Below are 26096 nucleotides of genomic sequence, written 5' to 3' on the forward strand. Positions count from 1 at the left end.
GGCGGCTTGAGTACCCCGAGTACCCTGCAACCGAAAATGACTCACTGGCTAGCTACTCTTTGACCAGTTTAAACTAGTTATCTATAGGGATGCACGATGATATCTGCACGTCATCGGTATCGGCAGATAAAAGCTTCAAAACTTAATTATCGGCACCTTTAGATATGAAACTTTCTGCCGATGTACCTGGCCGATAAGATGACGTATTATGCGCACTATATAGCCAATCAGAATCAAGGATCGGAACAATCAGTATTAGAAGTTACAATGAGCGCCAACAACATGATTCAACATGTCGGCTGTGTGGCAGGACTTCACAGTATCAAAGGATGATGACAAAATGGCTATTTGCGGAGTTTGTAAAGTGTCAGTGATGACATTTTAAGTTGACAGTTACAGCTGCATTTCTGTGCATATGTGTCAAGAATGTGTCATTGTCAACAACACAGTTTTAAGGAAACTGTAGTTGTTCAAGTTCAAGGAGGTACTGTTCAAGTATGAAAATTGTGACTTGAAAATATAAATAAATCTGCCATCAGGGCTCCAGACTAACTTTTTTTACTAGGAGCACAGTAGCCCCTGACTAAAAATTTAAGGAGCGCAAGCAGAAAATTTAGGGGCACACCTTATATTGACCTGCAATGCATTTATTAATGTAACTAAAGAGGGTTCAATTCAGTGGCTATTTTAGACCCTTTTTAGGAGTGCTCAAGCACCCCAAAATGTATTTTCAGCACCCCTAAAATAGTATATTTTAAATATATTGTTTATTATCATTTGATGCTGGTAGTTCATGAAGACATCCTTGGTTTTTTTCATTCAATATTTTGCATAATAATACCAACATGTATTAATTGTTATCCAGTGAAATTAGGGATTTATATTAGCAAGGGGGTTTACGTTTAGCACTTTTGCAAGGCACTGTATTCATGTCACATTCTCATTGGGGGCTGAGCACCCCTAAAGGTCTGATCCTAGAATCGCCCCTGCGACGCACCATATAAGCTTGACTTTAAATACATTATTTAATGTGACATTACGTACTGTACATGCAAGTCTTAGCTAAATGACTTAAATGTATGATGCACTTTTCGATCAGTCCTCCGACACTACAACACAATACTTGCTGAGTATAACAGCGCAACAGCTCAAACACAGGCAGGGATGGAGTAGCAACGCTAGTGCTAAACAAGTATTTAGCTGCTAGGCTCCATGACGCCGGGTAAGAAGGGCTCGCGAAACTGCTCATCAAAAGAACGAAGGGGAACCCATTTGTCTGGCAGAATAAGACGTTCGTAGGAACCTAGTGAAAAATAGCCTCAACTTTCCAAGACTTTTAGCTAGGTTTATAGGTCCCTAGCAAAAAAATGGCCTCAACTTTCCTAGACTTTTAGCTACGGTACTAATGCAGAAGGAACACTGATATCGTTGTCATACTAGAACGTCGTATCTGTGTCGTTGCTAACATGTGCTGACATTGTGCACACTCAATGAATTCAAAATTTGTCGGTCCCACATGCGCGAGTGTTTGTAAAAAATGCTCGCATTGCCTCAAAAACTTGTCGCAAAATGCGACCATTTGGTCGCAGTCTGGAGCCCTGGCCATATTTGAAATAATTTCAATAGTTTTCATGAGTGAATGTCTATTTAAAAAATTATACAAATCAAGTTTATGTCCCTTATCTACAGCAAGTACACCATCATAATAACAGATTAATTATAGTACAGGAGAGACTTTTCAATAATTAAAAAGCAGATGTGTATATATCGGTATCGGCATCGGCAATCGGCCAAAATGAGCTTGTAAATATCGGCATATCGAATATCGGCTAAAATTCAATATCGTGCATCCCTAGATATCTAACTGCTGTCCCTTGAGCTCTTGAGCTAAATGCAATATAACAGTAGCCTTGATTACTCGCAGTCAATACGGCGGTCCCGGTGTTCACTCAGCAAGACACTATAGGCTCTCTATACCGTGATATATATACCGTAACCGTGATAATCTAGAATAAAATGGCTCATTTGAATTCCGGCGAAGGCATTCAGAATACGTGTGCTACCCAAATAATGACTAAAAGTAAGTCTTTAAGAACAGGTTTCTCAAGCCAGGTGAGCAAGGAGATTAGTTAGCTTGGCCGATAGAGCTGTGGTGACGGGCTTGCCTCGGTTGCACTCAAACATAGTAGCTTGACGACGACTTTTCTCCTGCGCTACAGTGCTGGCCTGGCATTTTCCGCATTAGCTAATGGATGCTTTGCGTTTAGGTGGTATTTGAGACTGGAAGAACTCGTACAGTAAACTAATTCTGCATTGCGGGTGCAACCTTAGTCTTGTCAAAGTTTCCATTGGGAAGCTTCTTAAAAATAAAGTTTCCCTGAAGCAAACCCGGCGGCTTCATAGCTGCATCCATGTTAGCGCGTCACGTTTGATGTGGTCATATCATACACAAGGCATACACACAGGTTCGAAGACTCGTTCTCGCCCCCTACAGTGCAATTTGGCTAGGTATACATCCGCGCTAAAATATGAAGGTGAAAGTCATCATAGCTTGTGTGGTATAGACCTAACTCCCTACCCAACTTTGAGAATAGAGTAACGGCGATATTTTTTTAATCTCCCGATGAGTCTCACATTAACGCAGCACGTTAGCGCCGATAACGGCCCACAACTAGTTAACACGTTGGTCTGCTGCAAGCACAAACTCTGTAAACCCTGTCAATGTACATGCTACGATATAAAAATTATTACTAGAATGTAATACATAAAATAAAAAAACAAAATCATATCAAACATGACATTAAAAGCTGTTTAGAACTATATTTACAAGAACACAGCTTTTAATGATAATTTCAGAGTCTTCCTCTGTCCACCTTCCTCTTCAACTGTTGAGATCACCACTCCAGAGGTGTGTCATTAATGTGTGATTGTCATTTTAGCATTCATGCAAATCAACGACTGTCCCAGACGAGTGTTTGGGTGACCAGTGACAAAGGGGCTACCCATACAGGCCTACATTGCCATATAAATCTTTTTATTCTGTAATAGTTTTTACAGTCTTTGATTTATCGGATAGGAAATCCAACCTCTGATTCCAGAACAATCAGAAAGGGTTTTATTCGCCATGAAAGTTTGCACAGACAAGGAATTTATTTTGGCAGGAAGGTGCATACGTTAAACATATAGGAATCCTAAAAATTGAAATATGTGGTCTAACTATACTAAAGGTACAAGTCTACCTTATACTAATAACAAATATAAAATATAATGTAACCAGACAATTTACAATATAAAGATACAAATAGTACAAAAGTGCACAGAAGTGAGCAGAATGACAGTTGTTCTCAATGTGCCTAATATAAGTGTTGTGATAGATGTTACTTCATGTTCATTCATGAATGCTGTATTCATGGGCCACAAAAGACAGGGAGCCAACCTGGGGCTGGCAGAGTTCATGCAAGTCTATGAGTTGAGTTGGTACCATGACATTGAGAGTTAATGGTCAAGTGTAAAGAGGGTTGTCTTTACTCATGATCATTAACTCTTGGTGCTTTTCCACTGCAAGGTACCCATTTGACTGTTCTTGCTAGGTTTGTTTTTTCACTGCAGATGGTACCCCTTATGTTGCTGGTCGTCATAGAGCGATGACACAAGTAACTGCCATGACGATGTCTTCAACGCAACACATACCACTTCGTTGGATCCTTTCCTCGGTTAGATTAACTTTGGTAATTCTGGCTACTTAGTGTAGGACAAACAAAGAACAAAGTACACAACAAGTTCAGCAGCTGCAGTGCTCATGGGCAGGGGGGTGGATATTTGTTGGAATGGTGCTTCAGCATTCCAACTATTGTTCTACGAATCTTTATTCATATGATTATTCTATTTCTTCCGTCGCACCTTTCAGCTCCTTCACATGTTCAGCTTTTTAATACTGTTCAGCTATTAAAACATTCAGCAGTTTCAGGGCTTACCAGCTGTGACTTTTCAGGTTTCTACCTCCTATCGTAGGTTGCAGGTTGTAGGTTGCCTTTTTTTATTATGGACCTGTTGTATAGGCTAGGTTCAGGAGTTGCAATGGTTTGATGTTGCTGGCCTTAGTTGACCACCGGGGTCAGAATGTTCCTGTGTCTAGTTGAGAGTTTCCAATACCAGGAGACAATGTTAAAGGTGAAAACACTGATGGTTCAGCTCCTGGGCATTATACACATGTGAGCAAGATGATCACAAAGTCCCTAAACAGGACAGATGGATTGATATTAAACTTACCCAAGTACAAACAGATTGTTTCATGGCAGACAACAGTGTTGTGAATCATGTAGGCTACATTTTCATTCCCATCATGCATGTACTCCAAGATAAGTTCAAGTATTTTATTGTCAGGTACACAGAACAACACAAGGTCAGACTGGGCACTGCAATTCTTAAGACAAGACAATGCAAGCACTTGGCATAACATATAAGTACACAGAACATAATTTACATCTAGATCTACATCAGATGTGCAACCAGCAGCTGAGAGTGACAGTGTGTTAAGAGGACAATCAATGACTGTCAATGACCATACAGGAGCCTGATGGCCCTTGGTTAGAAACTGTTGTCCAGTCTGCGTGTGCACGACCGGATGCTGCGGTAACGCCTGTCAGAAGGCAACGGGGTAAAGAAACTGAAGGATGGGTGGTAACAGTCTCTTACCGTGCGTGTCCAGTACAGCGGAGCGGAGCGTCGGCTTCCAATCCATTTTCAATGAAATCGGGCGTTGACGCTCGCGTACGCTCCCACAATGCCCTACACCAGCGTCAACGCCCGGTTTCATTGAAAATGGATTGGAAGCCGACACTCCGCTCCGCTGTAGTGGACACGCACGGTTAGAATCCTGCCAGATTTTCTGAGGCAACGTGTGTGGTAGGTGTCCTGTAGGGCTGGGAGCTTCCTGCCAATGAAAAACAATTCTATTACATTTCAATTGTCTATTATCTTACCAGCAGGGATATGTTTGTTAATAGCAGTGGCTAATAGTATTTAGAAAATTGTAAATTAAGGATTCACTTATCCCAAACATGTTCTTTATTATATTGAGTGACTACTTCAAAACTCAAATTTTCTAAATTTGAAAAAAATTGAAATGGAAATAAATTAAACATTCCTGTCCTAGAGTAATTTGAAGATTGCCGACATGCAGACCTTTTTTACCAGCATGTAGACCCCAAAGCTATTTGTTTTGAGAATAATGGCTGGCTAATGAAGTTATTGGCTGGCTAGCCAGCTCAGCCAAAACCTAAATGGCTGCTACAGCCGCCTAAATGTTAATAGCTACAAATGGCTGAAGCTGCCACTTCATGTCTACTGATGTGTATGTTATACTGATTTACTAGATCTCAATATTTCCAAGTTTTAAGAGTACAAAAATATCGATAAAATATCGATAAAACACGAGTCCTGACACAACGACAAACGGCATTCTAGTCCAAAACGGCGAATCCGCTGTGCAAAATTGATTTAGTTTTAATGTATTTTTCGTGTGTGTATATCTATGTGATAGATAGAATTATTGTTTGATTCAAATAATTTCAGCTGGTTCAGCCAAAAAATATCTGGTTAGCTGGCTTTGGCTGAAACTCAAATGGCGCAGCTTTGGGGTCTACCAGCACGTGTGACATATGTTTACTTATTCATTATAATCTGATTTGTTGTCTGTTATCCAACATTGTATGAATTTAGCTTTTAATTTGTGTTGTCTTTTTCATACTGAATATTCACTGTTCACTGTTGCCAGTAACTTATTTCGCCTTCATCTCATTGATTCTTTGAATACATGAAGGGTTCTTTATGAAGGCCAGGAGCGACTCATCCAGGGCTGTGAGATCATCCAGGCCACCCCATATGGTCGATGTGCCAATGTCAACAACAGCTCAGCCACCTCACAGCGCATCTTCATCACCTTCCGCCGCGCACCACCTGTCCAGCCCCAGAATTCCCTGGCAGTCACTGACATCTGTGTCATAATTACCAGCAAGGGGGAGACTCCTCCACACACATTCTGCAAAGTTGACAAGAACCTTAACTGTGGAATGGTGAGTGTAATATAGTTGCACACATTAAATCATGAATATACAGTAAAATGGCTGTTGTTACCCAGACAAACTAATAACTAGCAATAATAGGTATTCTATGTTTCAATGGATTACAGCTTTTGCTGTCTCTGACATGAGGGTAAATAGTAAAAAAAGTATTTATTTTTTTGTTTTTCTCCAGTGGGGCTCCAGTGTTTTTCTGTGTTACAAAAAGTCTGTGTCTGCCTCCAACTCTATCAATTACAAAGCTGGTAAGTCAGATAACTTTTTTTAATCATCTTCTTGGATAGAGTTGGGTACTGAAACCAGATGTCCACAGGACTAAATTACAACACAGATGTTGTTCACTTAATAAACTCCATAGTTGTCGATTTAAATAGTGGTGCTCTGAAATGGACATTACACGCAACAGAAGCATCCCCTAGTGCCATTGCTAGTTAACATAACACTTGCACTGATGGTTGTGGGTAAAGTATAGCCTGCTGTTAAGCTAGCTACCTCTAACACGGGTAATATACCTAAAACTGTCAAAAATGTGGCTCTATTTCACTGTAAGGGTGCGTGTCCACTACAGCGGAGTGGGCAGAGCGGAGTGTCGGCTTCCTTTTCATTTTAAATGAAGCCGGGTGTTAACACTTGCGTAGTGCATCGTGGGAAGGTGAGCGGAGCGTTGCGAGCTGAAATATTCTTAACTTTATGTAAATTAGGAGGATTAAATGCTAGCGTAAACCAATCGGATTGGTTTCTTGTTTCTTAGCAACCGTTGGACAAGGTAAAACATTTTAGGTGTCACAGTTTAACGATGGAGGAGAAACGAATGCGAGGCACCTGTTTTTTTAGTTTTTTTGTTGTTTTATTATGGGCCACGCAGCAAAGCTGCTAGGGTTGCTTTGGTTCTTTAGCTACTGAATTTCCATATCGAATGCTGCTTGGCCCCTTCATTGCTGCTTGCAGCTATATTTATTATTATTATTATGCATAGCGATTGGTGCAAAGTTTAGAAATTTGGCACAGTGATTTGGAACTGATAATTATCTCCTGATTATTGTCAGCAAAGTTTCATGTCGATCCCTGAAACTCTATAGCGTCACAGTTGAGGGGGGTTTACGCCTACAACTTTTGAACCGTGATGCCGTTGTTCTAACCGTGAGGCTGTTGTCTTAATTGAGGTATCATTGGATTTCATGGATGCAGACGATTCGATTGAACCCTCTGACGTAATTGTCGTCATGATGGTTTTTCCGTCATTTGTATTTTAAGAAATGCTAACGTTTTCAAACTCCTCCTAGGCCGTTGCTCCGATTTTCATGAAAATTGCAACAGATCTTCTTCAGACCATGCCGACAAAAAGTTATCAAAATTTGATCGATGAGTCAAACCGTTCACAAATAACGCGCAAACGATTTTGACAAAGAGGTTGTAAAGCGGACGTGAGGCCTTGACTCTGTGACGGTTTACCGTATGGAGTCGAAACTTTGGTAATGTCATCACGAGCATGTAATCTATTGTAATATATTCCATCAAGGAAATATTTTGTTTATTTGCTCAAATCAGAAAATTGGTATACTAAAATAAAAACATTGCAACAAATTTTGCAGCTTCAAAAACAAAAAAGGTCAAAGACATGAAACATGGTTATCTAGCCAAGGTGATCTATATGGTGATCTAAATGTTATCTAGCCAATAAAGGCATCCCAGTCGGCTTTGGACCGTTAAAAAGGCTAAAGTTGCATTCTTCTCATGCAGCAAATCTCCAAGGACTTTTGCAGTGATTCATTCATGACTATAAACTTAACAATGTGCCATGGAAGATCAAAATTTTTGAACAATGTAATACCGTCTATATTGATATAGATGTATCTATGTACTGCATATCTGATGATGGGGTGTAGCATGGGCCATCATAATTCTGACCATGATTTGTCATTACACTCATTAACGATCACTGCTAACGATTGTCTCCTATGTATGCACGGGAACACTGAAGCTATGTAAGAGTGTCTCTTTTAGTACAGGTTTACTGTGCAACACTAGTTCACTCCAATGTTAATACTTAGCTATAAAAATAGCATTTGCGCTGACCCACAGCAGAGTTAGCTAATAGTCCATCCAAACTTTGGAGCTAGCAAAAACCTACACATTTGTATGTATAATTTGAACAGTACTAGCTACGAATCTTTAGCTGAGGCAACATTCTCTATGTTCCTATTTCACTGACGCCAGCCGCAAATTAGCCACCCTAGCTGAGGCATCGACCATATGAGACTTAATTAGCTATCAAACTAGACTAAAATGTTTTCAATCATGACGGATTTACTGAGATTTGATTATTCAAATTAGTTAAGTACGGTGTTAACGGCACAAGTAAAACATAAGTACGCACAGACATTACTAGCAACTAAATTGGATGACTGCAGATAGTTTACCGTTACAGAGCAAAAGTCACGATCCTGAGAGGCAGTGCTGAGGTGAAAAGGTGGAGAAGAGAAACGGTCGGGAAAGCACGAAATCTGACGTCATTTCCATCTCAAAACTATTTCAAAATTAAACTACAAGAATATTTGTAAATCTCTTGCAGACCACAGTATGTTATAGAAATTACTCAGGTTACTCAGATGCAGGTTTATATGCACAGGAGAAAGGCAATCCAAAGAGTTTGCAAGGCTCTCATTCTCTGTTTGCCCTTAATTCTTACATGTTATCTTAGTTAGTTGGCCTCCATTCTTAAATCAAGTTTTAGTGAGTCTAGAAACAAGTAAAATGTGCTTAAGGTATAGCTGTTGATATGGCTACAGAATTTTTCTACGGTAATTTAAGATAAATCTGTTTAAAACTAGTTTTATTACCCAAGTAAGGTAAGTCAAGAAGATTTTTCTTGAAACAAGTCAAATATCTCCATTCTTAATGAGTAAATAAACCCAGAAATGAGTGTGACAAGGTAAATATACTAATATAAGGCAATTTAACTAGAACAGATTTTCATTTTTTTGCAGTGAATGTTGGCTCTGTAGGCAAACTGCAGTGGGTCCAGGAAGGGGTCTGTGATGGATTTGAGGTGTGCCAGCACAAGGCGGTCAAAAGACTTCATTACCACAGAGGTCAGGGCGACGGGTCTGTAGTCATTAAGTCCTGTTGGCCTTGGCTTTTTGGGCACAGGGATGATGGTGGAGGACTTGAGACAGGCTGGCACATGGCATGTCTCCAGGGAGGTGTTAAAGATGTTTGTAAACACAGGAGACAGCTGGTCAGCGCAGTGCTTGAGGGTGACAGGAGAGTCCGGCCCAGCTGCTTTGCGGGGGTTCTGCCTCTTGAAAAGTCTGTTAACTTCAACCTGAATGGAGAGGGTTGTCACAGTAGGGGGGGGATGGGGGAGGCCTCATGGATGGGAAGGGATAGTTCAGGACTGTCCAATTGTCTTTCAAATCTGCAGTAGAACTTGTTCAGGTCGTTGGCCAGGCAGGAGTCGTTGGTGGAGTGGGGGCTCTGGGCTTGTAGTTGGTGATTTGCCTTAACCCTCTCCAGACAGAAGCAGAGTCGTTAGCAGAGAACTGACGCTTCAGTTTCTCAGAGTACAGTTGTTTAACCGCTCTCACCGCCTTGCTAAACCTGTTCTTCGATTCCTTGAATCTCTCTCTATCCCCACTCCTAAAAGCTTCCTCCTTCTCTGACCTCAACCTTCTCAGCTCTGCTGAGAACCAGGGCTTGTTGTTGTTGTAGCTCACCCTGGTGCGTGTTGGTATACAGCAGTCCTCACAGAAGCTAATGTATGATGTCACAGCCTCAGTGTGTTCATCCAGACTATTGGTAGCAGTCGTGAACATATCCCAGTCAGTACAGTCCAAGCACGCCCGCAGATCCTCCATAGCCTCACTGGTCCACTGTTTTGATGTCCTCACAACAGGTTTACAGAGCTTTAATTTCTGCCTGTATGCAGGAATCAGATGGACCATGGTATGGTCAGAGTGGCCCAGTGCTGCACGAGGGACGGTGTGGTAGGCTCTACTGACTGTAGTGTTGCAGTGATCCAGAGTGTTCTCTTCTCTGGTTGGGCATTTGATGAATTGTTTGTATTTAGGGAGTTTGTGGCTGAGATTACGTTTGTTAAAGTCGCCGAGTACAATAACAAGGGAATCCGGGTTTGCTCGCTCCACACTCAGAATCAGGTCGGCGAGCGTGCGTTGGGCCTCTTTAACCTGTGGACCCGGCGCCATGTAAACTCCGACCAGAATGAGCGACGCAAATTCTCGTGGCGAATGAAAAGGTTTACAGATTATAAAAAATGATTCCAGATCCGGAGAACAATGTTGCAGAATCACTGTCACATCTACACACCAGCCACTGTTGATGTAGAAATACCACCGCCTTCGGTTTTGCCAGAGAGTGCAGTGTCCCGATCAGCTCTCACGAGTTGAAAGCCTGCCAGATGTAAGGCGGTGTCCGGGATCAAATCGCACAGCCATGTCTCCGTGAAGCACAAAACCGAAGATGAAAGAAAGTCTCTGTTTTTCATCATCAGTAGCTGAAGTTTGTCCATTTTGTTGCACAGTGAACGTACGTTGGAGAGGAAAAACCTGGAAGCACTGTTCGGATTCCACGTCTGCGTAGCCGAACTAGCGCTCCCGCTCGCTTTCCACTTCTACGGCGTTTCACTGCATGAGCAAAGCCTAGCGCGGCACTGGCTAGAATTCCCACTAAATCTGCCGCTGGAAGCGTGGAAAAGTGGGAAATAAGTCCACAGGAGTTGTGGTCCTTATGTGCAGAAGTACTTCTCTTGTTAGAGAACCCTGGAAATCTTGGCAGAACACTGAATTAAAATACAAAACGAGACAAAACCGAGCGCACCTAGCAACCACGGCCGCCTTAATCGGCGCCATCTTGGAAGAAAGATATCGAATGCTGCTTGGCCCCTTCATTGCTGCTTGTAGCTATATTGAGGGGCCAAGCAGCGAAGCTGCTAACAATAACAATTGTTCCTTTTAGGGTTCCTCCGGTAGGAGGGAACCTATTTTAATTGTTGGTATTATTATTAGGGTTCCTCCGGTAGGAGGGAACCTATTGTTATTGTTGGTATTATTATTATTAGGTTCCTCCGGTAGGAGGGAACCTATTGTTATGGTTGGTATTCTTCTTATTATTAGGGTTCCTCCGGTAGGAGGGAACCTATTGTTATTGTTGGTATTATTATTATTAGGTTCCTCCGGTAGGAGGGAACCTATTGTTATGGTTGGTATTCTTCTTATTATTAGGTTCCTCCGGTAGGAGGGAATCTATTGTTATTGTTGGTATTCTTATTAGGTTCCTCCGGTAGGAGGGAAACTATTGTTATTGTTGGTATTCTTATTATTAGGTTCCTCCGGTAGGAGGGAACCTATTGTTATTGTTGGTATTCTTCTTATTATTATTAGGTTCCTCCGGTAGGAGGGAACCTATTGTTATTGTTGGTATTCTTCTTCTTATTTTTCTTCTCCTTGCGCCCCAAAATCTCAAAACGTCCCTTGTCATAAATTTTCTAATTTGGCCCATTGATACTACATCCAAGTGGGTACCCCCAAACCAAATATGGGCCACATCTGACCATAGGGGGCGCCACAGGCCACGCCCAAAAGTCCGATTTTCAAAGTGATGGCATTTCCACCCTATTGCTCCAATTCTTCTGAAACTTGGTGTGAATGCCTCATTTTTCATGAGGAACAAAAAAGCCTCAAGGACCCATAAGGTCCGCCATGATGGATTTTCCTCTACTTTGATAATTTTGGAAAACCTTCAAAATTCCTCTTCTCTTGAACCAAAAGTTTAATTGAGTTGGAATTTTGTACAGATATGTATCATTGACGTATTCAAAAATGTTACTTAAGGAAATTAAATCAAGTACAAAATGGCTGAAAGGGGTGTATTTATGTAAATGTACACATTGCCTCAATATGTTTGTGTCACTAAATCAAATGTATTTTTGAAGGATGGTTCAAACCTAATAGGCTTTAAGGTGACATGCCTCTGAAGTACCATGCAAAGTTTTACCTTGATATGTCAAAATATGACTGAATTACAGGTGTTTGAACTTGGACCAAATCTGATAATGCTCGCCATTGGAAAAACAGCTTTTTTGATTATCCAGTTATTGAATTTTGTGGATTCCATGCCTGGGAATGGTTCAATTGGCTGAGATGTTGTGCTGGTACGCAAAGGGTTGTAGGTTCAAAACCAGTCAGAGGCATAGTTTTTTATTTTTTATTCTGACAAAACGGTTTCTAGTCTTCCGATAAATCCTCCGGTTGTAAAACATAGCAATGTTTATTTTTATTTGAGCCCATCACAACATTCCAATCATCTGTTAAGCGAGACTGTGTAGACCACTGCAAAACAAGTCAGGTTCACCACAGTACCTAGCTACTTGTAGTCTACGCATGGTAGAGATAACGCTAATGGTTATCTCTAATAAAGTAAATTGATTGTTCAGGTGGATCCCTTGTCTGTTGCACAAATTAATTTCAGTAACCTAAGCCAGGACACATCCCCACTGATGCTAGGCATGATTTGAAATTCCCTACAATGACAAGTTATGGCACTCCAAACAACCTTTTATAAAAACTATAAGTAAGTTATTCTTTACAGCAGCAACCCAGTCATCCTGTTGTCCCATTTTGATAGGAAATGTATAAGCAGTTTCAACTTTGGCTGAATCTAACAATGCTTACCACAGGAGAAACAGCTTACTTTTTAATACAGTAACTGAACATGACAATATTCAACACTGAGAATAGCTCAATGGGCTGGGATGGTGACCTGTAAAGTATAAGGTCGTAGATTGGAATCCAGCCATTATCTTTTGGCCTGTCATCATTTTGATTTTCTGTTTAGTTCAATAGGATGACATCATTCTAAAGTCCCACAAACAATTTCACCTTGGTATGTCAAAATATGATTGAATTGGAGCAGTTTCAACGTTGGCTGAATCTAACAACGCTCACCACAGGAGAAACAGCTTACTTTTTAACACAGTAACTGAACATGACAATATTCAACACCGAGAATAGCTCAATGGGCTGGGATAGTGACCTGTAAAGTCTAAAGTAGTAGGTTGGAATACAGCCATTATATTTTGGCCTGTCATCATTTTGATTATCAGTTTAGTTAAACAGGATGACATCATTCTGAAATACCCTGCACAAATTCATGCAATTTCACCTTGAAATTCCTAAACTTTGTCCTAAAGCTGAGCAAAGCTAATACTCTGCCCTTTCTATTCATACAATCTCAACAGTTGGTGTGTAGCAGAGAGGATAGAGACTGACTTGTAACCTTATGCTCATGAGTTCGAATCAGAATCAGAATGGGATTTATTCGCCATGAAAGTTTGCACAGACACGGAATTTGCTTTGGCAGGAAGGTGCATACAGTAAACATATAGGAATCTTAAATTTAAATATGTGGTCTAACTATACTAAGGATACATAAACTAGCAATACTAAGTGGAATACAATTAAAATAAAATATACAATAAGTAAAATATAAGTTGCCAATTTACAATTAAAAATACAATATAAAATACAAATATTACAGGAATTGAGTGTAGTGCAAAATGTTAAATGTTTTTAAAGACATTCAGTCAGTGTGAGCTTTGGCCTTGTTGAGGAGGCCAACAGCGGAAGGGAAGAAACTGTTTGTATGGCGTGAGGTTTTGGTCCTGATGGACCGCAGCCTTCTGCCAGAGGGGAGTGACTGAAACAGGGAATGTCCAGGGTGGGAGGAGTCAGACACAATCTTCTTCGCCCGTCTCAGGGTCCTCGAGGTGTGCAGGTCCTCGAGGGAAGGCAGATTGCAGCCAATCACCTTCTCTGCAGTGCGGATGATACGCTGCAGCCTGCTCTTGTCCTTGGCAGTGGCAGCAGCGTACCAGGTGGTGATGGAGGAGGTGAGGATGGACTCAATGATGGCTGTGTAGAAGTGCACCATCATTGTCTTTGGCAGGTTGAATTTCTTCAGCTGCCGCAGGAAGTACATCCTCTGTTGTGCTTTCTTGGTGAGGGAGCTAATGTTCAGTTCCCACTTGAGGTCCTGGGATAGGATAGTGCCCAGGAAGCGAAAGGACTCCACAGTGTTGACTGGGGAGTCACACAGGGTGATGGGGGTGAGTGGGGCTGTGTTCTTCCTGAAGTCCACAACCATCTCCACTGTCTTGAGAGCATTGAGCTCTAGGTTGTTCTGGCTGCACCAGGTCACCAGGTTGTCTGCTTCCCACCTATAATCAGACTCGTCTCCACCAGAGATGAGCCCAATGAGGGTGGTGTCGTCTGCAAACTTCAGGAGTTTCACGGACGGATGACTGGAGGTGCAGCTGTTGGTGTACAGGGAGAAGAGTAGAGGAGAAAGGACGCAACCCTGGGGAGATCCAGTGCTGATGGACCGGGAATCAGAGACTTTTGTTCCCAGCTTAACGCACTGCTTCCTGTCAGACATGAAGTCTGTGATCCACCTGCAGGTGGAATCAGGCATGTTCAGCTGGGAGAGCTTGTCCTGAAGCAGAGCGGGGATGATGGTATTAAAGGCAGAGCTGAAGTCCACAAACAGGATCCTGGCGTAGGATGCTGGGGAGTCCAGGTGCTGTAGGGTGAAGTGGAGGGCCATATTAACTGCATCGTCCACAGACCTGTTGACTCTGTAGGCAAACTGCAGGGGGTTCAGTAGAGGGTCTGTGATGGCTTTAAGGTGTGCCAGCACCAGGCGCTCAAAAGACTTCATTACCGCAGAGGTCAGGGCGACGGGTCTGTAGTCATTATGTCCAGTTGGCCTGGGCTTTTTGGGCACAGGGATGATGGTGGAGGACTTGAGACAGGCTGGCACATGGCATGTCTCCAGGGAGGTGTTGAAGATGTAGGTAAACACCGGAGACAGCTGGTCAGCGCAGTTCTTGAGGGTGGCTGGAGAGACAGAGTCCGGCCCAGCTGCTTTGCGGGGGTTCTGTCTCTTGAACAGTTTGTTCACTTCTCTCTCCTGAATGGAGAGGGTCGTCACTGTAGAGGGGGGGAGGGGAGAGGCCTCACGGGTGGAAAGGAGTTGTACAGGACTGTCCAATTGTCTTTCAAAACGACAGTAGAACTTGTTCAGGTCGTTGGCCAGACGAGAGTCGTTAGTGGAGTGGGGGGCTCTGGGCTTGAAGTTGGTGATCTGCCTGAGCCCACTCCAGACAGAAGCAGAGTCGTTAGCAGAGAACTGGCGCTTCAGCCTCTCTGAGTACAGTCGTTTAGCCTCTCTCACCGCCTTGCTAAACCTGTTCTTCAACTCCTTGAAACTGTCCCTGTCCCCACTCCTAAACGCGGCCTCTTTGTCCAGCCTCAGCCTTCTGAGTTTAGCTGTAAACCAGGGTTTGTCGTTGTTGTAGCTCACCCTGGTGCGTGTTGGTATACAGCAGTCCTCACAGAAGCTTATGTATGATGTCACAGCCTCTGTGAGCTCATCCAGACTATTGGAGGCAGTCATGAACATATCCCAGTCAGTACAGTCCAAGCACGCCCGCAGTTCCTCCATAGCCTCACTGGTCCACTGTTTCGATGTCCTCACAGCAGGCTTGCAGCGCTTAAGCTTCTGCCCGTATGCAGGAATCAGGTGAACCATGGCGTGGTCTGAGTGACCCAGTGCTGCTCGGGGAACCGCATGGTATGCTTTACTGATTGTAGAGTAGCAGTGATCCAAAGTGTTCCCTTTGTCTGTTTTTGGGGAGTTCTTGAGTGAGATTGCCTTTGTTAAAGTCGCCTAGCACAATAACCAAGGAATCCGGATGTTTATGCTCCACGCACAATATCTAGTTAGCGAGCACACGTTGAGCCTCGTTGGCGCTAGCCTGAGGGGGCATGTAGACGCCGACCAGTATGAATGAAGCAAACTCACGTGGCGAGTAAAAAGGTTTACAGTTATAAAAAATGATTCCAGATCAGGAGAACAGTGCTGCAGAATCACTGTCACATCTTCACACCAGCCACTGTTAATGTAAAAACAAATACCACCACCTTTCGTTTTGCCAGAGAGCACAGGGTCACGATCCGCTCTCAGCAGTTTGAAACCCACTAGCTGTAGCGCAGATTCTGGGATCAGTTCACTCAGCCATGTCTCCGTAAAGCACAAAACGGAAGATGAATGAAAGTTTTCCACACCAGTAGCTGAAGTTCATCCAGTTTGTTGCTCAGTGAACGCACGTTGGAGAGAAATATACGCTGTGAAGTAACGCTGTGCGTGCCCCACGCCGACGGAGTCGCACCAGTGCACCGGCTCGTTTGCCTCTTCTACGGCGCTTCACTGCTAGGACAAAGCCGAGGGCGGCTTTGACTATAATTCCCACTAATTCTGCCGCTGGGAGCAGAAAAGTGGGAAATAAATCCACAGGAGTTGTAGTCCTGATGTTTAGAAGTTCTTCTCTTGTTAGAGAACCCCGGAGGTTTTGGCAGAACACTGAATTATAAGACAAAACAGAGCGCACCTAGCTACCGTGGCTGCCTTCGTCGGCGCCATCTTGATCAAATCCCCATTAAGCCTATTGTTGTTGGCCAAACATGAAGTAGTTTTGCTCTTTTGTTGTCCAACTCTCGATCTTCTACAGTGTACATGTTTATAATATTTTGCGGAGGAACCTGCATCGCTGCTTGCAGCTATATTTGGTGGCCAAGCCACGAAGCCACATAAGTGATTCTACCTTTTCTTATTATTAGGGGCCAAGCAGCGAAGCTGCGAGGCACCTATTGTAATTGTTAGTATTATTAGGGGCCAAGCAGCGTAGCTGCATGGCACGTATTGTAATTGGTAGTATTATTAGGGGCCAAGCAGCGAAGCTGCGAGGCACCTATTGTAATTAGGGGCCAAGCAGCGAAGCTGCGAGGCACCTATTGTAATTGTTAGTATTATTAGGATTCCTCCGTCAGGAGGAAACCTATTGTTATTGTTAGTTTTATTATTAGGATTCCTCCGTCAGGAGGAAACCTATTGTTATTGTTAGTTTTATTATTAGGATTCCTCCGTCAGGAGGAAACCTATTGTTATTGTTAGTTTTATTATCCCATTTCCGCGGGCCCGAAACACTGCCCCCTCCTCCCCCAGTTATTACGCATTAAAAATCATAAATAATTTTTTTCGACTAGTACACATGTTATACATCGTTGGAAAGCTACGATTCTTGTGCTTCCATTGAAATAAACCAATTCAAGCTCAACTTGCAACAGAAAGTAGCGTCAACGTCTTTGTCCGGTGACCGTTCATTCAACAATGCCAGAGAAAAAAGTTGTACTTACCTTCGATTACTTAGGAATGTCCAGGTATGCACACAACTCATCAAAACCTCATCTGCTTACATTCCCAAGGGTCCAAAGTATCAAACCATGTCGAGTAGTTGTCCAAACAAAGAATTATATCCACACATAGCCACGATCTTGTTGCTTCATTGTTACTTCGTAAAAAAAAAAAAAATTCTGTCTCTCAACGCACTTTAGCTCATAGCATGAGATCTGGGTCAAGTAGAAACACGGGGATAGTCTTAAAATGGCCGCTACACTCTGACCTTTTGATAGACACCTTGGTTTAGCCAATAGGAGCTTCCATGCCCCGGTGACAGTCCTCTAAAGCCAACTAGGTGTGTCTGTGCGTCCAGCCCGCCCCCCGCCCACCCCCCCCGCCCCCTCTACACGATTTTTTCTAACTGGCTTGGACTGATTCTGAAAAGAGCTAGTTATCCTTGTAGCTTAGCGCTAGCTGTAAATGGCGATACCCCATATGCCAGGTTTTGTGGAGCCTTCAAAATAAAAGTCGATTGCACAATATGTCAGTGTTCTTTGTGTGCCAATCCTGGAAATCAGATAAATCACTCCAATGTGTTCATGCTTCAGTTTTTGTGTTTCAGTAATACTAATGAGGGATTTAGCTGTTATATATGATAGTTCTAAGGACCACCTTTCATTAGAGATAACAATTATACCTTTTTATCCTAAGAATTTGACCTTGGTTAGAAGGGTCATTCTGGAGTCTCCAAAAGGCCCTTTTAGAAAACGCCTGGATGTACTCTTATAAAAACATGTGTCAAATATGAATATATTGTGGTATTATGTTTGACTTTTGATCTGAATTGGGTAAAGCTTCAACCTGTGGTCCAATTCTGTCTTCCAGCTAATACCTACCACCTCTAGGCCTCTTCAGGCCTCTGTTTTCAAAACAAAATCTAGGCGGAAATAGAAACTTTCACTTTCCTTGTGTTCAAGCTTCTATTACTCAACACCAGTAGGACTGACAGGGGTCCTGACAACAAGGAACATAACTTGAGTGTCAGCTTTCAAAAGAGTCCATTTACATGCATGTACTCCAAATGGTTCAAGAACAGCTTTCAATTTACTTTGGGCATGCTGTTTAGGCGTTTTTAGGCACATTTAACAGTCTCCAGAACAGGTTATATTTCAGATTTGGTATCCAATTGGTAATTCTGCAGCATAGATTTTTCTATACAGTTCCAATTTGTCAAGAATATACATTTTTCAATGGTTCGCAATGTTTGGAGGAATCCGCCATTACTGCTTGCAGTTATATTTAGGATTCCTCCGTCAGGAGGAAACCTATTGTTATTGTTAGTTGTATTATTATTAGGATTCCTCCGTCAGGAGGAAACCTATTGTTATTTAAGGTTCCTCCGGTAGGAGGGAACCCTATTGTTATTGGTGGTATTATTAGGATTCCTCCGTCAGGAGGAAACCTATTGTTATTGTTAGTTTTATTATTAGGATTCCTCCGTCAGGAGGAAACCTATTGTTATTGTTAGTTTTATTAGGATTCCTCCGTCAGGAGGAAACCTATTGTTATTGTTAGTTTTATTATTATTCTTGTTCCATGGAAGTCAATGGCAGCCCCTAGAACCCTTCGACAACTTTTTGTGAAATTTGGCACACTCATTAAGGACAGTTGATTCTATACCTACACCAAGTTTCGTGTCTCCCATCAGACCACTCCAGCGCCACCAACGGGTCAAAGTTGGACTTGTGTTTACACACGCAACTTTTGAACCGTATGACCCATTTTCAAAAATGAGGTACCTTTGGATTCCCTGGATCAAGCCGAGTTCAACGCACCCCATGGCGTCAATTTCCGGTTATACAGATTTTCCGCTATTTCCGGTTTTATCAAAAACCTTTAAAAGCCTACTCCTCCTACAATTTTTGTCATATCTTCTTCAAAGTTACCAGAGATGATCTTCAGACCAAGCCTCACAAAAGTTATTGAAAAGAATTTTGATCCTCGCAACCGTTTGTCCGGTACAGCCAATCAAATTCATCAGAAAAGCCGCCAAACAGGATGTGAAGTCATGTCTCAGCAAATCTTTGAGATATCAACACGAAACTTGGTATATCGATGGAAGACACTACAACATGTTACCGTGTGCAAAGGCAACTTCATATCTCCAAAAATGATTGATATAAAGCAAATTGAACTTATCGCTAACGCTAAAATAATGCTTTACACATCAGCCAGTCAAAAACTGATACTCTGATTCAATCACAAGTTCATATGAAGACTCTTGAGAATGTTTATAACACAAATCTGTGAAAAAGTTGACTGTAAGATCAAAGGTCGATTTTTGGTGAATATTTGAAACATGCTTGCTTGGCTAATTTCTAGCCAAATTTCCAATGAATGTCTCCCCTCCTCCTGCCCGCGCGTGCTCCACATCCTCACACACTCAGCCTTAACTTACACACGCGCGGGCTTGGCAAGACGCACACGCAACATTTCAGGAGAGTGTGGGCTGACCAAGCCCCCACTCATTCCTTGGTTTCTAGCAAAGGCCTTGTGGATCTTGTAATCTTGGATCTCTTAACAAAAGCTGATCTTTTTAGTATTGCATTTCCGATTTTGTATGCAATGGTAAAAAGTTATACAAATCCTGAAACATTGATATATATATATATGTATTTATATATATATAAATCTTTATTTCAGACGCCAAGTTCCACATAAAATAACAGACATAGAGCTATAAAAAAGAGAGTAAAACGAAAACATAAAACAGAGATAATACAGTGCATAAAAAGTATGAAGACTTTTGTGCCAATGTAGTCTTAAGTTCCAAGTAATCGATAGCAGCTCTTTAGAGGGTTGACCAGAGCCTCTACTATTCAGTTCTCAGACTTGTCCAGTCGACACATGAAACCATACATCAGTTGTCTCAGGAGTGCCTTACAGGTTGGTACGTGCTTAGACAGAAACAACTGACCAGCACTATGCCACCTAGGCACATTAAGTAGCAATCTAAAAGCATAATTGAAACCATACATCAGTTGTCTCAGGATTGCCTTACAGGTTGGTACGTGCTTAGACACAAACAACTGACTAGCACTATGCCACCTTGGCACATTAAGTAGCAATCTAAAAGCACCATTGTAGGCTACTTTCAGTATCTGTATACTCCTTTACCTGTACATAGACCACAAATGAGCAGTGTACAATGGTGTTATGTAGGTTCTAAACAGGGAACATTAAACTGAATCTGAGCACATAGAAAACGTCCTTAATAACATACTGGCCTGAGAATATATTTTACAGCGCTGTTGATACATATCGTTGTCATCTGTCCAATCATCAGAAATGACATGGCAGATATTTTATTTCCTCACAAACACCAAGGGGACTGCCAGATAAATAAAAGGTAGGGAAGGTTAATTTCCTGTCCTGATTACTTCTGACTATCATTATGTGGCTTTTCTTTGCATTATATTTTATATCATGATCTAAGCCATACTGAGAGCACACCCATAGCATCTGTTGCAACAGGCTGAGTGGAACCAGATCATCTGCGTACATCAGATGATTGACAATAGATTCACCAACAAGACAGCCTGTATTTGTCTTATTCAGCTGGCTTGATAAGTCGTCCATATCCATATTAAACAAAAAGGGAAAACAAATTCCTCCTTGTCGAAGTCCGTTACCAACATGGAAAGGAGCTGATACAACATAGTTCCATTTAACATGAAAAGTTTGATTGGCATACCAGAACACCAAAATCCTCACAAGAGGTTTAGGGACACCTCTCGCTATTAGCTTCATAAACAGTTTTTCATGACAAATTCGATCGAAAGCTTTGTAAGCATCAATAAAGCATAAAAATACAGATAAATTAAGACTTGTGTACCTGAGACAATCTCCTTCAGAGCATAGATACAGAGATCAGTACCATGTTTTCTTTTAAAACCAAACTGATTTTCTGCAGTCAGAATATACATTTCCAATTTCAATCAAATAATTCTCTCAAACACTTTAGACAAGATACTGGCCAATGCAATGGGTCGATAGTTGTCTATGCTGTTCAGTTTACCAGCCTTATCTTTAACAACAGGCACTAACAGTACTGACATAATAGAGTTCGGTAGAACACCATGAACCATAATTCCAGTGAGACACATGGCTAGAAATGGACTGAGTCTATAACTGGCATTTTTTAGATGCTCTGCAGAAATGCAATCCATACCACAAGCTTTGTTGTTGTCTAGCATGTGGATGGCATCATAAATATCTACTGATCTAACTATCAAGTCTGCAGAGATACCTTTATATTCATTATCAATTCTCACTGTGTTACTTTTAACACAATTAAATAGTTGACTGTAGTGCTCATGCCATAGATCAGCAATCTTCTCTGGACAACTAACCCCTTTGATATCAGAAGGGAGGGGAGTTCTGTTATTATTTATGATCTTGACCTCCTTCCAGAAGTCAGTAAGATTGTTATTCTGCATCTTTCTGGCCAGCGAGTCTGCTCTCATTGTGTTTTCATTTCTCTTAATGAAACGAGTGCATATTTAAATCTAGCATTTGTGAGGTTTTTGTTATCAAGCAGCACTCCCTGTCTGGGTCTGCCTGCCTCTGACCAGACTCTAAAGGCTTCTCTAGCAGCAGCATGTTGCTCAGACACAAACTCATTCCAGACAGGCCGTGCGTTAGGGACCTTACTCTTGTGATTAATAAAAGGTTCACTGGAAGCATAAAGACATTTGACAATATCATCATACATGGCACAGAGCTTTTCAGCATGATGTTTATCCTTGCAGTTCATATCCGTGCACATTAGGGCATCCCTAGAAAATGCAACATCACTATGTAAGCTGTCAGTTAATAGAGAATATCTGTGCATAACCTCTTTGGTCAATTTTGACCAGTCCAGTTTTCTTGGGGGGCCAGCAACAAGGGTACACTCTCAACATTTAGCAGCATAGCAACTGGTATGTCATCAGTGGTGGCCAGCCCATAACACATCTCTATACTTTCCAGTGAGTCATGAGCATCGGCTGTGGTTACAATATGGTCTAGCCAGGAAGTTGTGTGCCACGTTTCACTTATATAGGTAAAACTTGTATCAGGCAATAACGCTTGATATAATTAATTTAGTTTCATTACAGAACTGCTGCAGATGTTGTGCGAATAAACGCTTATCTGACATGTCAGCATTAAAATCACCCATGACATAGACACAACATGAACTATTGTCCTCTATGAAGGACTGAATAAAAGCTAACCTGTTCTGAAATTCATCCTCATGGTCATAGGATTCATATGGTGTGTACACATTTACAATAGTACATTTATTTTCATTGTGATTAAACTCCAACCCAATAGCACAGTCAACGTTAAGCCACACCACCTTTACCGTTGGGTCATATTTTATGTTCCACAGTATAGCTACACCACCAGCTATCCTCCCACAAACCATTCTCATGCTGAGATCGGTAGTGGACTCTCCAGCACCATGAAACATCTTGTGTAGGGAGTTCAATTTGTCCAGATCTTGCTTGGCCATCCAGGTTTCTTGAAGGCAGACAATGTCACTCTCGTCCAGCAATGTGTCCACCACCGAACGTCTTGATCTATCAGCAGCAGTATGTCCTACTCAGAGGCCGCGAGCGTTGTAGGATACAACCCGCATTAATGATCTACCACGGACCCATCAGGGCAGCTGGCCAGTGTGTCTGTCTCCCTGGTCTCTACATATAGGCCTGCATTCATCCCAGCATCATGACTGAGCTGAAGCTCGGTACCCTGAGAGCGGGGGGTATGCTCTGGTCGAGCTTTTTTGAAAGTATAGACCAAGGGTAATTACCACACCACAACTGTCCCACCATTACCCATAGGTGGCGCTACATTCCACGCCCTAAAGCACAAAGGCTTTCTGGAATGGATAGGCTAACCAAGCCCCCTCCCTTCACTCCTTGGGTTGAAATAAAGGCCCTTGTGGATCTTGATGGTATTATATTTCAGATTTGGTATCCCATTGGTAATTCTGCAGCATAGATTTTTCTATACAATTCCAATTTGTCAAAAATATACATTTTTCAATGGTTCGCAATGTTTGGAGGAATCCGCCATTACTGCTTGCAGTTATATTTATTATTATTCTTCTTAGGACTGGGTGTCTATGGCAGCCCCCATAAGCGCTTGGTCGAAAGTTGTGAAATGTGGCACACTCATTGGGGACAGTCCCCTAGTCCAATTCACAAAGTTTCATGTCCCATACTTGGGCACTCTAGCGCCACCAACGGTATGAACCGTATGACCGATTTTCAAAAATGAGGTACCATTGGATTCCCTGGATCAAGCCGAGTTCAATGCACACCATGGCGTCAATTTCCGGTTATATAGATTTTCCGCTATTTCCGGTTTTATCAAAAACCTCTGAAAGCCTACTCCTCCTACAATTTTTGTCAAATCTTCTTCAAAATTACCAGATATGCTCTTCAGACCAAGCCGCACAAAAGTTATGGTAGAGCATTTTGATCCCTACAACCGTTTGTCCGTGAGAGCCAATCAAAATCAGCAGAATAGACACCAAACAGGAAATGAAGTCTTATCTCAGCAGTTCTTTGAGGCAGTGACACCAAATTTGATATGCCTACTCGGAATCTTATTCTGAGTATGTCCTCAAAAAATTGTGTCGTGACTAAAAGGGGGCGTGGCCGGAAGCATAAACGTGTTTTGGCTAATAACTGTTGAAGTGTTTACCTTAATAAAGTGATTTCTTTGTCGGTTGATGTCTTGTGAGATATCAAACTTGACCATCAATAATATTTCATAACAACCGAATTGACGCGGCCGCCATTTTGGATTTAATGGAAAAGTGTAAAAACCTTTTACACGCCCCAAATTGTGTCATATGTTTACTAAATTTGGCACAGATGATCTTCAGACCAAGCTTCACAAAGGTGTCAGGATGGATTTTCCACTTTCAAAACCGTTTGTTCGGTAGAAACGATCAAAGGCGCCGGCGAAGCTGCGAAAGACACGTGAGAGCGTAACTCAGCATCCATTTGTGCGATTGTCACCAAACTTGGGTTCCATCGTTCCCACGAGGAGCAGAGGAGGCCTGTGGTGTTATAACAGAAAGAAAAAAAAACACTTTGAACACTCACTACTTTGGAACGCAAACAGATATTTCAACCAAACTTGGTGTGTTGCATGAGTGCAACAGGTTGTTGTAACTTAATTGTTGCGCAAGTGCTATGGAGGCCATGTCTTGCTCTGGACTGCTTGGCCCCTCCATTGCTGCTTGCAGCTATATTTATTATTATTATTCTTAGGACTGGGTGTCTATGGCAGCCCCCATACGCGCTTGGTCGAAAGTTGTGAAATTTGGCACACTCATTGGGGACAGTCCCCTGGTCCAATTCACAAAGTTTCATGTCCCATACTTGGGCACTCTAGCGCCACCAACGGGTCAAAGTTGGACTTGTGTTTACACACGCAACTTTTGAACCGTATGACCCATTTTCAAAAATGAGGTACCATTGATTCCCTGGATCAAGCCGAGTTCAATGCACACCATGGCGTCAATTTCCGGTTATACAGATTTTCCGCTATTTCCGGTTTTATCTAAAACCTCTGAAAGCCTACTCCTCCTACAATTTTTGTCAAATCTTCTTCAAAATGACCAGATATGCTCTTCAGACCAAGCCGCACAAAAGTTTTGGTAGAGCATTTTGATCCCCACAACCGTTTGTCCCTGAGAGCCAATCAAAATCAACAGAATAGACCCCAAAAAGGAAAAAGTCTTATCTCAGCAGTTCTTTGAGGCAGTGACACCAAATTTTATATGCCTACTCGGAACCTTATTTTGAGTATGTCCTCCAAAAATTGTCTCGTGACTAAAAGGGGCCGTGGCCGGAAGCATTAACGTGTTTTGGCTAATAACTGTTGAAGTGTTTACCTTAATAAAGTAATTTCTTTGTCTGTTGATGTCTTGTGAGATATCAAGCTTGACCATCGATAATGTTTCATAACAACCGAATTGACGCGGCCGCCATTTTGGATTTAATGGAAAAGTGTAAAAACCTTTTACACGCCCCAAATGTTGTCCAATGTTTACTAAATTTGGCACAGATGATCTTCAGACCAAGCTTCACAAAGGTGTCAGATGGATTTTCCATTTTCAAAACCGTTTGTTCGGTAGAGACAATCAAAGGCGGCGGCGAAGCCGCAAAAGACACGTGAGAGCGTAACTTAGCAACCATTTGTGCGATTGTCACCAAACTTGGGTTCCATCGTTCCCACGTGGAGCAGAAGAGGCCTGCGGTGTTATACCAGAAAAAAAACACTTTGAACACTCACAACTTTGGAACGCAAACAGATATTTCAACCAAACTTGGCGTGTTGCATGAGTGCAACAGGTTGTTGTGACTTAATTGTTGCGCAAGTGCTATGGAGGCCATGTCCTGCTCTGGACTGCTTGGCCCCTACATTGCTGCTTGCAGCTATATTTATTATTATTATTACACTTCTTCTGTCATTGGAGTCTACGGCAGCCCCTAGAACCGTATGGTAAAAAGTTGTGAAATTTGGCACACTCATTAAGCACAGTCCCCTCTTTATATTCACCAAGTTTCATGTCTCCCATTGGGGCACTCTAGCACCACCAGCTGGTCAAAGTTGGACTTGTGTTTACACACGTAACTTTTGAACCGTATGACCGATTTTCAAAAATGAGGTACCGTTGGATTCCCTGTATCGAGACGA

The 26096-nt window shown here is 42.1% G+C and overlaps 1 protein-coding gene across 6 annotated transcripts in view; it reads left to right on the forward strand.

Annotated features, from left to right (window-relative positions):
- The window catches only part of dennd4c (DENN/MADD domain containing 4C), a 186643-nt gene that overhangs the window by 35430 nt on the left and 125117 nt on the right, over positions 1-26096 (forward strand). For all 6 annotated transcript variants that reach the window (XM_047048963.1, XM_047048965.1, XM_047048961.1 and 3 more), the window contains exons 3-4: positions 5822-6074; positions 6256-6325. In XM_047048963.1, coding sequence (XP_046904919.1) covers positions 5822-6074; positions 6256-6325 — 323 coding nt within the window. The remainder of the gene's footprint in view (positions 1-5821; positions 6075-6255; positions 6326-26096) is intronic.

The sequence above is a fragment of the Hypomesus transpacificus genome, chromosome 25 (assembly GCF_021917145.1).
Source record: "Hypomesus transpacificus isolate Combined female chromosome 25, fHypTra1, whole genome shotgun sequence".
Classification (NCBI taxonomy): Eukaryota; Metazoa; Chordata; class Actinopteri; order Osmeriformes; family Osmeridae; genus Hypomesus; species Hypomesus transpacificus.